This window comes from Panicum virgatum, chromosome 3N (genome assembly GCF_016808335.1).
Source record: "Panicum virgatum strain AP13 chromosome 3N, P.virgatum_v5, whole genome shotgun sequence".
In the NCBI taxonomy this organism is placed as follows: Eukaryota; Viridiplantae; Streptophyta; class Magnoliopsida; order Poales; family Poaceae; genus Panicum; species Panicum virgatum.
The window spans coordinates 15,221,263-15,236,149 of record NC_053147.1 but is presented as its reverse complement, the minus strand read 5'-3'; the positions used below and the strand labels follow the sequence as shown (position 1 = coordinate 15,236,149).

Genomic DNA, 14,887 nt, shown 5'->3' with positions numbered 1-14,887 from the left:
GGCGGCCCAGACGGCGACGGCCTTTGACTTCTGTAGGGCGGCAGCAAACCCAACACCAAGCGGCCAAGGATTCGTCGGCCGAGTTGAGCTGCGGACGCCAGTGCCCGCGGCAAACGGCCGGGCAGATCGCTGGTAATCTCAGCTCTGGCCAGGCGGGCACGGTCGCTCACTCGCACCAAGACATGATTCAGGCCAGCTGGTTAGCCACTTAGCCTGACGGAATTGCACATCCCCAGCAGCAAATATAGGTATGAACACAACATGTTGGTCCCATAACTTCTTTTAATACTCATCCATCGATCCAGTACATGGAGAGTAGCAGTTGTTTTACAATGTACAATCAGGCGAGATGGCAGGCTCCACTACAGCTAGTTGCACATCACCGGCCCTTGTAATCATCTTAGCAAACAAACGAACAAACATAATAAGCCAGCATATCAGATAACCACTACTAATCAAACCCTAGCTAACCTGCTAATTTGCCTCTCAACGCGACAGCTTGTATGCCAAATGCTTCCTTTAAAACATCGGAACCGGCTCGCCGTGTCGCTGGAGCAAGCAGTCCTTTTCTTTAGTTGGGACTGGTAGAATTGAAGAACGCGCGCGAAGGGAGAAAGGAAAAAAAAATCAAGCAGAAACGGTAGAAGGGAAATCTCAAACAACCTGGCGCCTTGCAGCGTTGTGCTGCTAGATGGGAATGGCGCCGTTGCCGGTTGCTGGATAGTGCCCGTTCACCAGGCCCTTCAGTGGCTTTACGACGTGCCCGTTCTGGTACACTTTTAGCTTATGAGGTCCGTTGGGAAAACAGGTGCATCTGCCTGTTGGACTGAAAACGCCGCAGGGGCGTTGAAGCAGGTGATCAAGCTGACCCGATGCTGCTGCTATCAATCCTGACAACGTACAGAGGTTTTCGTTAATGCTGAAACGTTTGTGTTTCTTCCAAAAGAAAAGAACAATTATTCAAGCAAAACCAAGTGGAGATTTTGAAGATGTCTTACCTAGGAAAAGTGGAGAGGGTTTGCCAGGCCTTGACTTGAATTCAGGGTGAAATTGTGCGCCAACAAAAAACCTATGAGTTGGCAGTTCAATTATCTGCACGCAGTAAATCAAATACATTAGATCATGGACATCAATTCGTTAATTATTTTGATGAAAAATGTTTGCGATCATACCTCCATTCGTCTCCCGCTTTCGTCCCTGCCAACGAAAGAAAGCCCTGCCTTCTCAAATTCTGGGACCATATCAGGATTCACCTCGTATCTGTGGCGGTGCCTTTCATCAACATAGCTAGCGTTGCCATACCTAAGGCAGATCAGATTTCAAATCACTATCTCTGTAGTAAATAAAATGGTATAGAAGAGGAACCATATGTAAAACCGCAGCAAAATCAATGCTGGAAGATGTGGATGCTTCTTACAGCTTAGCAGATTTGCATTTATTGACCTGAAAATAGGTCCTCCTTGATCCAAGGCGCATTGTTGCACCCATATGGGTTTTGGATCCCTGCAGCACAGGCATGATTGGCACTTAAACACATGCTAATTGTCAACAGAAAGGAATTAACTAATAGACTAGCAGCTCTAGCGAAATAATTACCTCAGGCATGAAAATAACGCATGGTGTTTTTGTTGTTGGATCGAATTCTGTGCTGTTAGCACCATTCAACTTCATGATAGAACGTGCAAATTCAATCACTGCAATTTGCATGCCCAAGCAAATGCCGAGATACGGAACGTTGTTTTCCCGCGCATATTTTGCGGCCAAAATTTTCCCTTGGACTCCTCTGTCTCCGAAACCTCCTGGCACCAGCACACCATCTGCACCCTGAGGTGGAATATTCATTCAGATCTCTATTGTGGGCTAGAGGCATGTCTAAAAAGGGCGTACCCAGTGCCGTAGGCTTCCCGCACTGTGCAGGGTCTGGGGAAGGGTTGTTTTTAAGCCCCAAGCCTTACCCACACAAATGTGCTAGGCTAGAGGCATGTCTAGAGAATGAATTTTTATGCTTACCTTCAGTGACTTCCATGCTTTCTCATAGGCGTCAGGAGTCTGCAAATGAAACAAGACCCCATTTATCAGTTAATTCTCTAACATAGAAGAGCAGAACTGATTCGGTCAACGTAAATAAAACTCACCTCTTCTGCAGTAGAATCTTCAAGATCACAGGAAGGAACCCAATCCACCACAAGTTTCCTGTTCAAAGCAACTGATGCATGCAAAAGAGCCTGACGAAAGGGGAGGGAAAGATAAGGTCAACATATTTGCACATTTCGTTCAGAACTGTAACTGTGCCAAAGATATAGAAACATAATGTCACCTTTAAAACAGACAAGTATGAATCCGATAGACCAGTATATTTTCCAACCATAGCAATCCTAACCTGAAAATTTTTACACCACAATATTAAACATTGATTATTATAAACTAATGTAGTCGATTTGGTATTTATAAATAGCAGCTCAAAATTTCAAATGATCAAGAAACTAACTGGAGTTTTCATTTTGTCACATTTGCTGGCTCTATCAGTCCATTCGGCCAATTTGGGTTCTCGAGGAACATTTCCGACACTGCATGCAAGAAGAAATAATACATGTAAGTATTCCTAGAAACAAAGCCAACCAGATGAGCTTATAGTACTTTGGTCCAATGACATACCACTGAAGGTCTAAAACTTTCAGAATAACTTCATGGGCCTTCTGATCCTGTAAAGAGTATAATCATTTATGGTTAACTATGTGAAATGATAATTTGGCAGTCATGCATATAACTAATTTCATGTGACCTACCCTGAGCAACAAAGGTATATGCCAAATGTTCGTGACATCATGGAGATTAATGATATTTGGTATCTGCCAAATAAAGTAAAAGTCAGTATTGTTGTTGCATTATTCTAACTTTGTAGAACTCTTGAACATGCAAAATTTTTACCGGGACATGGCAAAATTGCGCAAGCTTCACCTTCACATGCTCTTCAAGTGGCTGCCAAAAAGCACAAGAGCATATAAAGCCACTGTCAGCATTGAATGATTCAGAGGAGGCACCGAATGAAAATACTGAGACAAGTTCTGAATGATACCTGAGTACTGCGACATGCCAAAATATCAGGAAGGAGTCCAAGTCCTCTTAGTCCTCGGACACTATGTTGGGTAGGCTTCGTTTTCTACAGAGTAAAGGAAAAATATCAGAATGTTTCCATACAGTAATAATATGTTTCAAAAAATAAAGTATCACAGTGCTAAATTTACCTGCTCACCAACTACATTTAGAACTGGTACAAGACTGACATGCACCAAGCAAAAGTTTCCAGGCCCTGACACACAAATTTCACAAGATCAGTCAGTGGGAGATTGATTCTAATAAACAAATGAACATTGAAGCAACATCCTTATGCAAAAACATATGTAATGAAGAAAGAAAATTATAGGAGTTTACAATTTCCTTACCAACACGATATGAAAATTGGCCTAATGCTTCAATGAAAGGCATTGATTCAATGTCTCCTGCATCAAGAATGCCACTGTTGTTATGCGGCGAAAATATTTTATCTCCTACACTGGAATGCTTGCAGCTATGGGAACGATTGAGCAAAATAATATGCTACTTTGCAATTGGCTGCAATGATACAGAATGGCTTTTTACCTATTGTGCCACCAAGTTCTATGACACAGACATCAGCTGGCTCTTCTGTGCCATCAACTGGATTCATTGCGACACGTTCAATCCACACTTGTATTTCATCTGTGATGTGTGGCACAACCTGATAAAGAAAATTCACTCTAATTTGTAAATTCAGTGTAAAAAATGGCACCTTTCCATCATTACAGAATGCATTGAATCATATATTCTTACAACCAGTCCTCACCTGAACAGTTTTTCCCAGGTAATCTCCTCTACGTTCTTTGTCAATAACAGACTGCAGCATGAGCATTAGTAAAGAAGTTATTACTGGTTATACTAAGAAACCAACCAGTATAGAAGTTATTTTGTATTCTAGGAAAACTATGTTCGATTAGCAGGAAACCAGGACATCTCATACAAGGTACGTGTATATTATATATAAAAGCATATATGCTCCAGTAGTTCTATGTCTGACCACAAAGTGATAGACAACAGCTTCCCTTTTGCATTTAAACTGTATATTAGTCCCATGATTCCATTACCTATTCTAAGTCACATTATGGGACCATTTCACGCTAAATTCATCTTGCACGAATTTCAACTGCTAGTAAATCTCTGCAACAACTTGCAGATACAGTAAAGGCGACACAGATTCAGTGCCGTGGCTCCTTAAAGGCACGCCTTGCCTTCTCCTATCAAATCCACCGTGAATTGAACATCCAATGGCTAAAAAGGTCTGCAGGTTAGGAATAGATGGCTGAAAAGAATGGAGTACGTCAGATTAGGAATAGATGGCTGGATATAGAGCAAAGTTACAACGTGCCTTTGCTCAACAAAGGCACTGAATCTGTGTCCCAGTAAAGGAAGCACCTAGTTCTACAATGAGTCCAAGCCTATGACTGGTGCACTATTAATCTGATGTACTTTCCACCAACCAATTGCTCCAGACAGGAGTGGCCGACTAAGGCCCAGATGATTGTCCACATGTATTATTGAAGTGCAGCAGATCTTAGGGTAAATAAAGCAACATGGAAAAAGATTTGTGGGCTCCATGAAAAATTCAGGTAAAGAAGCACCAAATCTGAGTTGTAAAAGAAAAAATCACCGAATATTCCCAGTTTGTAAATGTCAAAGTGAGCATAAACTCCAACTTTTAGCACATATACTAGCAAGTTAGCTCAAAATCTCGTGTGGACTTTTGAGATGGACTGTTTACTCCCATCACCTGGTAGATCTTTCCCGTGGTTATGTTGTTGTCACGAGTCAACTTGATGTCCAGAAACCGTTCATAATTTCCAAGGTCCAAGTCCACCTTTGACAATAAGGGTTGGAATAAATGAAGTCTCATTAGCCCAAGAAAGAAACATTGCAGAAATATAGCACAGTTCTAACACGTTGGAGGTGAGAGGAATGGACAGCAGGACAAGTGTATGAAGAGCTAGTAGTACAGACGACCAGTCCGTGACAGTTAGTTTTAAAACAGAGAGGACAATATGTGGCACTATCGTGCAGCTGCTGGAGTGTACTTTGTACTGGTCTAAGAAAAATTGATGCCTTAGAATGTCCAATTGTCTAATGTAAAACTGGGGTGGCGACTGGTATGCAGTGTCAATCGTACCTCACCACCGTCGTCCAAAACAAACACTTCGCCATGCTCGAACGGAGACATGGTTCCTGCATCGGTGTTGAGGTATGGATCTGCAGGGAAAGAAGTTCAGATATCATATCCCAAATACCCTACAGAGAAACTTCTCGACGGCATTAACTCAGTGCGTGTACGAAAGAAAAAATGGCATAGAAGATAGTAAAACAAGTTACTTCATCAGTAAAACAAGACACGTATACCAGAGAGAAGCCTGTAGTAAAACAAGTAAGGGAAGCTGCTGGGACGTGACGAGACAGCATAAAAAATGGTTCTGTAAACCGAGAGCCAAGACACCGAGAAATTTTTAGAGGTGCACAGCACTTGGCCGGGATGAAGGGACAAAACTCCCAAGCGAGGACAAAATTTTCAGAGCACGAGATGACAAATTTGACCTGTATTACTGCCCCAATAAAAAAACTGCAACACGACCGAGAAGTTCATGTGCTCCAAGGAACCGAGACAGTGACGCTGGCACAGTATATGATGCCCACTTCACCAAAGCAGCGACGAGTACTTGCGGTTTCAGAGGAAAACGAAACATGGGGCGATTATTTAAACGGAAAGCTAGAGTGAGCGGCCGGCGACTTTGCTAGCTAATTCGTGCTGGACCTCAGGAAGGAAAAAAAACAAACATGATAGCTTTGTAGTACACGGCCGAGTACGAACAGAGAAGCAAGCCAACAAGGTAATAGCGGTAGTAGCAACAATACAAGGAGGAAAAAAAAGAATTGGTTAAAAACCATGGAAAGATACAGGTGCCGAAAAGACGCCACATGAGATTAAGCCTTATCCACCCATCCCAGACCAGTAGACCATCAGAAACCCAAATCAGGCCCCCATTACGATGGAAATGCCGCTGCTACCCATGTTTGAAATGGAGTCCTAGCGACGTAGGCACCCTAGGCAAACCCCAATTTGTGATCTCGAGAGAGATGGGAGCGACTAGTTTATGCTCAACAACCAAACGGAAATGGCACACGTACGCATGAAGACTTTTTTTTAAAAAAAAGTTGGATGGCTTTTGTACGGGGAGGCCGGGTGTTCGTGCCCTGTGCGATCACGGGGCCACCATTACGAGGCGAAGCGGACGTTACTCCTCCCTTTTCTTCATTTTGACCGGGGAGAAATCAGAAGCGAACCGCGCGGAGAGCGCGGGGGTTGGGAGTTCTTTTTTTTTTCTTTAGGAAACGAACGGGGGGAGTTGGAACCGCGGCGGCGGCGGCGGCGGGCTTACCGATCTTGATGGAGGTGACGCGGAGGCCGCAGGCCTTGAGCAGGACGCCGATGCTGCTGGCCGTCACGCCCTTTCCCAGCCCGCTCACGACGCCGCCGGTCACCAGCACGTACTTCATGGTCTCGAGTCCTCGGCTCGGTCGGGTCCCGGCACCTTCTGCTCGATCTCCCCTCTCACGCGCGCGGGTTGCGAGGTCACTCACTGCAGCGGCTCGTGCGCGCGGTCGTCGCGGGTTCCCTGGTCTCTCGCCTTGGGATCGAGGAGGGAGAGGGAGAGGGAGAGGGGAGAGGAGATTGGCAGTGCCTGCCGAGGCGGAGGCGGAGGTGGGAGATGGAAGTTTTTTTTTTATTGGGGGGCGAGGGGAGGGTTGGGTCTTTGGGAGTGCGGTGGGGGATGGGTTAAATAGGCGTCGGCCCTCGGAGGCTCGGAGCGGGAAGGACCAAGAAAACTACGACCATGGCTGTAGTGCGCCTGTGCCTCTCCCAAACTGCCACCGCGGAAATTTTGCAAAACCCTCTCTCTCTCACACACACACACAAGTTTTTTGTACGGTAGTATAATTTATCTAGACAAATCTAAGCAATTGGACCACACTTGTCATTGTGCCTGTATTCTAGTGTCACCATCACTCTCACCCTCAGGGCTCAAGGCCGCAAGTTCAGGTTGAAAGTTGGGTCTGCTTGCTACTGCATCTGGTGCTTCTAAGTCGGTAGGTGTGTTTCAAAACTTTGGACAATTTTTACCCCCAAAAAATAAAAAATATAGAGTAAAAGGCTAGAATGCTACTCTTGGTCATTGAATAGAATTTAAACAGATAGAAGGTTAATTTGAACCATCTAGCAATTCATCCAATAGTTTCATTTGCGGGTAAGGAGAGGTCAGCATCATATACAGTCAAATTTTTGTGCAGATTACGTGGGTCATCTAATCAGGGCCAAGAGTGTTTTGACAAAGTCAAAAAAAATTCCATCACCATCACTCTTCTTCATCGAATCAAAACCATTTGTATGAAACAGTGTGACGGCGTGTCATGCTCTTTTCTAAATCCTTTTTTAGCATTCTCGTTTCTCACCGACCTTACGCATAACCATTTCGTAGGATTGATTGTTTGTAATCTCTCTGCTGATACGATTTCATCCTACTTTGCCAGCACGGATGCATGCTTCTATATACTCTAAAAATTACATTTCTTTTTTTGCGGTTAATTTACCTAGTAGTACGTAATGGCAAAGTAGGATCCGAAATGGTGGATCGGTGTTGTATTTCAACTCGTCCTCCTCACTTAAATTAATAGGAAAATTAGGTCCCACTGCCTGTTTCAAAGCGAAAAACAAAAGCTTCATTTGCATCTGAACTCTGAAGGACCGTGGAGAACCTGTGAAATCCACAAACAAACTCAGCCTAATACACAACCGGTGAAACCACCTAAAGTTGGCCACAAACGGTAAGATATAATATAAATTGTTCTCATATATAATTGTTGGGCCATCATCACTTGGCAACCGTAGGTTCAGATTTAGCATGCATGGCGGAGCAAGCTTCTTTCCCGTCTCTCGACTTTGGAAGACCCAGCGTACGCACCGAATCTGTTCCCCGCGGTGACCTGTTGGAGAAGTCCAATGTCTTCCGGTTGTCGGGCATTAACAAGAAATGCTTAGGTTATATTCCTCCCTAGTGACTGTCACACGCTGCGCTGTCACTTTGATCATCGAACGAACGTTAACAAATTAAGCACAAAATTAAGCTAGCGATTATTCCCTTGCTACTGATGAGCTAGCTGCTAGTACCTAATAAGTACTCATATATAAAAAGTATATAAATCGCCGTCGTCGAATCATACCATATCAGTGTGCACTCTATAGGCTTGTTCCCAAGGCGAGCATCAGATTCTAGTAAAGCACAGCCATTATGTTTCTGAGCTCTTTCTAGTACGTGTAACGGTCCTCCTTTCTGAATTCAGACAAGCCGTGTGGCGTTCAGACGCTAGCTGTCGCGCGGCCCCGCCCCGCCCCTGGAAATGAATTATCTGTTTCTTTTTCTTTTGCGAAGAAAAATGAATTACCTATCATATGGATGGATGGTATTGCCGACTAACAGTGCCGCGCTGTTCGATCGGCTTCCGCTGTCGATCGCGAGAACGACGTCGTGATCCGGTGGGGTTCCGGCCATCTCTCTTTCGTTGAATTCTCCGGCCCGGTCGATTGCCGGTCGAATCTGCGCAGGAGTTCGTGATCCGGCCGCGTACAGGCCGGCTACCTATCAGCTATGCCAGCCGTTTCACAGCTCGGATTTGCTTTGATGCTACTCTTTGATCAATCTGACACTCACGATGAGGCCCAGTCATCTGCAGGTTCTCACATCTTTTTCAGTAAGCAGAGAGCTCTTCACGCTACTTGTGCGTGCGGTCTGTGAGGCCATGATCGCCTCGAGTGAAGTTAATTAGCACAAGGAAACCTCTTTGCCGGGAGGCTGACAGGGAAGTAGGTGGAGCGATCATCGGGAGAACGAAGTGGTTATGCTCTGTTCATCATGATCCGAAAAGAAAAAGGTGGTCATCATTTGAAATTTGAAAGTTGGCGCCAAATCAAAAAGGTAGTCTGCTTGATTCGTTCTCTAACACGGATTATTAGAAAATTAATTAAAGGCTTTACCTTATATAATTTGCAAAGGTAGCTCGCTATGATTTTAAACCAATCGACCAATAACGATCTACTACCTCCGTTCCAAAATATAAGCATTTCTATGTTTGGCCAAAGTCAAATTTGTTCGACTTTAACCATCAATATTCTTATGAATAAGTTATTTTAAATATAAAAATTTACATATTATGATAGTTGCTTTCATAACAAATCTAGTAATATTATATTTATCCTATAAATTTTTATAAATTATTTACTATTTATAGTCAAAGTTGAATAAATTTGACTTTGACTAAATCTAGAAATACTTATATTCTGGAACGAAGGGAGTACAAAAAAATAGATTTAGTTTGGTGAGGAGCTATGGTTTTAAACCGACGGAGAAGAATGAATCGTATTCTCAACTATCAACTATGCTCGCTGAGATAGTAACTCACGTCTTCACTAGTGAACTAGTGTTTCACTGTCAGCACGTCTAGTCCGACAACAATGAGGGACCGAAAAGGCGACCAGAGGGGGGTGAATGGGAGCCGATAAAAATTTATCGCAATCTGAAGCTCGGCTGAAGATCCCAAGTATACACCCAACCCTAGAGTCCTAGGTGAAGTGTAGAATAGTTATAGAGGAGCTACACTAACACAAAACAACCCTAGGACAAAATGAGAAGTAGTGTGGAAGCAAACAGCGAGAAGAAGCAGCTGAACCAACGCACGATATACACACCGGTTGAACCGACGTGCACAAGGGGCACCTCGTCGGTTTAACCGATGCGCAGAGCCTGCAACAGTAAAAAGCTAGCACCGGTTGAACCGATGCAGGGGCTTAAGAAGCGTCGGATCAACCGACGTTGCAACACCGGATGATCCGATAAATTCAAATCCAATCACCGGTGCAGTTGTCCAGAGAGACTGCAAAACGACTTAGTGGTCACTAGTTAAACCAATGAGGGACAAAAAGTAATTGTCGGTGCAACAGCTCAACAACAAAACCCTAATACATGAGAATCCTACTCACCGGTTGATCCGATGAGGGTACTTTCAAAACATCGGTTCATCCGGTGATAGGAAAAACTCTGATCGTGCCCAGAAACAATTTTTCCAGCCCGCGTTCTTTTGAAAACTCGATGATCGAGTGGCCAAATCAAGTCCAAATCTCACCAAATTTTGTAGGCATGATCACAAAGGACTTGTGAACACGTCCATGGAAGGAATCGACGAATTACTCCATGGTTTGTGAGGAATCAAAGAAATACCGAGCAAGAACGGGATTTTCGGGGTTTTGTAAAAACTCAGTTCTTGAGAGCTCACGATCTACAGGAGCTTTAGCTCATGGATAAGGCAATTCAAGCCGCACAAAAAAGCCCCAAGAACCACAACAACAAGTGGATAAAACCCCAAAACGAAGAACTCAAGAAATTGGAAGATTCAAACACCGAGAGCTCCAAAAGACAAGAGATTGAATTCAATTCGAAAGCCCAGAGGGCACAAGGAGGAAAGGGCCTCCTTTCCCAATCAATCTCTGTACAAGAGTCTCAAAATTCCATCAATAAAGTCCTAGTCCTAGAGAAGAAGGAGAAGAACAGAGAAGAAGCAGGGGGGCGCCAGGAGAGAGGGAGATGAGTCTAGGCGGCTGGTCTGCTTGGTGCCTAGCGCAGGGAGAGAGGAGAGGGGTGAGGGGGTATTTAAGGTGCCCACGCAGGGGTCCAAAATACCCCCTAGACTCAAACTAGAGACTAAAACACCCGTAGGGGCTAAACCGGAAATATTTATATGATCTCATCCGACGGCCGAGATTCTTTCTTCGAAACGAAGTCTTCTCCGTGATGCCGCCATGTCGATGAAGATCCGGTTTGCAGTTTTGGAAGGTCCGCAAAACTCAGGTAGATGGCCGGTTTTGAGAAAACCGCCAAAAACTTCACGCGCGGGAAGATTCCCGCATCCACGCCATAGCCCTAGACACCGTTCCCGCCTCGGCCTTCTGACGGCCCTAGACGCCGCCCGACGCCCGTCACCTCCTCGCCCACAGTGAGGCCCTAGACGCCGTCGACGCCCGTTCCTCCGCCAGTCCCAAGACCGACGCACGTGCCTCCACGGCTTGGCGTCTTCAACCGCCGTCCGCCAACTTGGTTTTGTGGCGCAAACCAAGAAACCCGTCATCCGTCGCTGCTTGTGCCCTCGATCCAGGAGCGGACGCCACAGCTGCCGCCCGGCCTGAGCTCCTCCACGGCAACTATCCGTCGACACTCGACGCCCGTGTACCTGCAACCAAAGACCAAGCACACGATCACACCGCACGGTTGACAATTCACTCATCACAAGCAGGATAGAGTACTCCACATTCCTCAATCTCCCCCTTGATGAGTGCATTGTCAACACACTACAATCGAACCAAGAGAGAAACAAAAACAAATAAGAACAAGGAAGCAAGAGAGAACTTGAACAAGTGACAAAAGCTCGAAAGAAGCAAGAACAAGTCACTTAACCAAGCAAAGATCGATTCCCTCATATAAGGGCAATGACTCGACGCAATCGATGAAACACAGGCATGACTCCTCAAAGACAGAGGCAGGGCCCGACATAGTCATGCCAGAAGCTAAAGGAAAACCATGAGCTAAACAAAGCAGAAACTCCATGCATTTCCCCCTTACCAGTGCAACTCTCACCACATGTATGCACTCTCAAAGCCCTGTGCACAACAAGTTTTTGGAAAAATCAAACAATTTCCCTCTTGTTCGATCACTAACTTCTCCCCCTTGTTGGCACATGCACACATCAAGGCTTAGACCTAAAGCTCCCCCTGAAACTGAGACTCCCCCTGAACATATGCTATGCAATGAATGCAATGCAGGAGGTGTAAGTGAAAGCATTCAGGGATACAAGGATATGAGCAACAACTAGTCACAAGCACGTGTGCATCCAAAAACAAGACCTGCATCTAGCTCAACAGGGTATATCAAATCAGTCTAGAGCTAGGCAAGTTCAATTTAGGAGAAATAAAAACATCACCCTTGATCTAGCACTAGCAAGTAGGGAATGATAAACAGTGCTAATCAAACTCATACAGTTGAGCCAAAAACATCCAAAGCATGTTGTAAACATTCATTTTGCAATCAAATTATATCAATCAATTTTTTAATGCCAGGGGTTGAAAACTTGTCAAGCTTTACTTAGCAACGAGGCCAAGCCTATGCCAAAGGCAATCAGAAGCTTAAGACACTCGTTTCAGTCCTGCACAACCTTGCCCGGGTTCTCACAAGTGCAAAGTGAGCCGTCCCGAAAGCTCGATCAGTGCGACAAGCAATCCCACCTGGATCTTTCCATTCCATTTCAAGCACAATTCAAGCAATTTTATCAATTTTAGATCATATCAAGTATGAATTGCTGAACGAAAGGCTACACTAGCATGAATGAGATAGCAAAGCATATCAACACGTCCTAACATGCTAGTAGCCAAGACAGGGTGACTATATTTTCAAATTTTCAAATCAAAATAGCTTAACTCAAATGATGTCATATACAGAGTGGAGCAAGCTATTCATGATCACGTTTATAAACTCACACTAGCAAGCACTAGGAGATCATAGCAATGTATACAAGAATGCTAGTGCAAGTGAGGCAATGCAAAATGCAGAAATGTACAATGCATATGCACAATGCAACTACCAAACCTAGAAAACTAAGAGAAGAACAAATAAACCCTACAAAGCTAACCAAAGAAAGTCAGCGATCAAAAGGGGTAACAAACCCCAAGCTCCCCTCGCAAGCGAGCAAAGGTGTCCTGCTCAAGAGGTTTGGTTAGGATATCTGCGGTTTGCCTCTCTGAAGGGACATGAATCAAGTCTATGTGGCCTCTCTGAAGGGACATGGATCAAGTCTATGTGGCCTCTCTCATGATTGTATCGCAGGAAGTGGAACTGGATATCTATGTGATTGGTTCTGGATTGTAGAACAGGGTTCTTTGCAATGCTAATAGCGGACATGTTGTCTACAAAGATGGGAACCCTATCAAAACTCAGTCCATAATCCTGCAAGGTTTGTTCCATCCAAAGTATCTGGGAGCAACAGCTAGCAGCGGCAACATACTCAGCTTTTGTGGAAGAAAGCGCTACGCTAGCCTGCTTGCGAGAGGACCAAGACACCAAAGATGTACCGAGAAATTGATAAGTGCCGGATGTCGACTTGCGATCCAACCGAGACCCACCGAAATCGGCATCAAAAAAGCCCACCAAAACCAGAGAAGAATCCGCAGAGTACCAGAAACCAAACTCAGGGGTGAACTTCAGATACCTGAAGATGCGTTTCACCATCTGCGTGTGGGAGGTGCGCGGCGAAGCCTGATACCGCGCACAGAGGCCGACACCAAACTGAATGTCCGGCCGAGTCGCCGTCAGGTACAGGAGAGAGCCAATCATGCTCCTGTACTCCTTCTGGCCCACCGCTTCACCATCCAAGTCCTCATCAAGTGCCGTCGATGTACTGATCGGAGTTGGCTGAGGAGACAAGTCACTCATGTCGAACTTCCGCAGCAAGTCTTTGGTGTACTTTGCTTGATGAACGAACGTGCCCTGAGGAGTTTGCTTGATCTGCATCCCGAGGAAGAACTGCAACTCACCCATCATGCTCATCTCGAACTCTCTGGACATCTGCTCAGAAAACTTAGAAACAAGAGCGTGAGAAGAGCCACCAAAGATAATATCATCCACGTATATCTGAACTAATAGAAAATCAGTGTCAGACCGCATGAGGAACAAAGTTTTATCCACACATCCCATTTTAAAACCCTGAGCCAGCAAAAATGTTTTCAGTCTATCATACCAAGCTTTAGGTGCCTGTTTCAAACCATAAAGTGCTTTCTGAAGTTTATAAACACGATTTGGAAACTTGGGATTTTTGAAACTAGGGGGTTGTTTCACATAAACTTCTTTTTCGATAAAACCATTTAAGAAGGCAGATTTAACGTCAATTTGGAAAACTTTAAAACCCTTAGAAGCAGCAAATGCAAGAAAAATCCGAATCGCTTCCAAACGAGCAACATGGGCAAAAGTTTCCTCAAAATCAATCCCTTCTTTTTGGCAAAACCCCTGGGCAACAAGACGAGCCTGGTTTCGAACAACCAACCCATCCTCACCCTGTTTGTTTTTGAAAACCACTTCGTTCCGATGGGATTACAAGCAGGTGGAGGCTCGACTAAAACCCAAACTTGGTTTCTTTCAAAATTTTCGAGTTCCTCATGCATGGCATTGACCCAATTAGAATCAAAAAGAGCGTGTCCAATATCTTTGGGCTCAAAAGAGGCAACAAATATTGAATGAGCAAAGCCAGCGATACTTGTTACCTTGGACCGTGTGACTCTCTCGTTAAGGTCACCTAGCATCTGTTGAGGTGGGTGACGCCGCTGAATGTGTCGCGGTGCTTCCCTTGTCGAAGTCGCCTCCTCCTCAAACAAAGCTAGTGTCTCCTCATGTGCAGCTAGGGAAGGCTGAGTCACCAGCTCGATCGGCCCCCGGGAAGTGGATGTAGTCGGATCAGGGCCGTCATCATCGTCCGAGCTTGTGGCGGAGGCGACTGGGTCCACAGCACGCGTGGTAGCCTCAGCATCACCCTCCGCAGCTTCTTCCTCCTCATCTTCAAAGATGGGGGGTGCCGAGTTCATCATCTCCTGCAACCTCAAAGACAGAAGAATTGCACAGTGCAGTCTCGTCGAAAGCGACTTCACAAGTCTCTCTGACGATGTTAGTATCAATAATCAGCA

The 14,887-nt window shown here is 45.0% G+C and overlaps 1 protein-coding gene across 2 annotated transcripts; it reads right to left on the bottom strand.

Annotated features, from left to right (window-relative positions):
* Window positions 1-251: 251 nt before the first annotated feature.
* LOC120664570 (CTP synthase-like) lies at window positions 252-6,868 on the bottom strand. 2 transcript variants are annotated; one of them, XM_039943835.1, is made up of 20 exons: window positions 6,498-6,868; window positions 5,237-5,316; window positions 4,844-4,930; window positions 3,863-3,913; window positions 3,640-3,757; window positions 3,444-3,548; window positions 3,246-3,310; window positions 3,077-3,160; window positions 2,929-2,979; window positions 2,787-2,849; window positions 2,656-2,702; window positions 2,489-2,567; window positions 2,318-2,380; window positions 2,136-2,225; window positions 2,011-2,049; window positions 1,597-1,824; window positions 1,418-1,503; window positions 1,173-1,302; window positions 999-1,092; window positions 252-890 (listed from the first exon to the last, which is right to left on the bottom strand). In XM_039943835.1, the coding sequence occupies exons 1-20, from the start codon at window positions 6,613-6,615 to the stop codon at window positions 688-690; spliced, it is 1,881 nt and encodes a 626-aa protein (XP_039799769.1). In that variant the 5' UTR covers window positions 6,616-6,868; the 3' UTR covers window positions 252-687. The 2 variants fall into 2 exon arrangements, with proteins under 2 accessions (XP_039799769.1, XP_039799770.1); XM_039943836.1 differs by having other exon boundaries at window positions 278-890; window positions 3,444-3,500; window positions 6,498-6,846.
* Window positions 6,869-14,887: the final 8,019 nt, after the last annotated feature.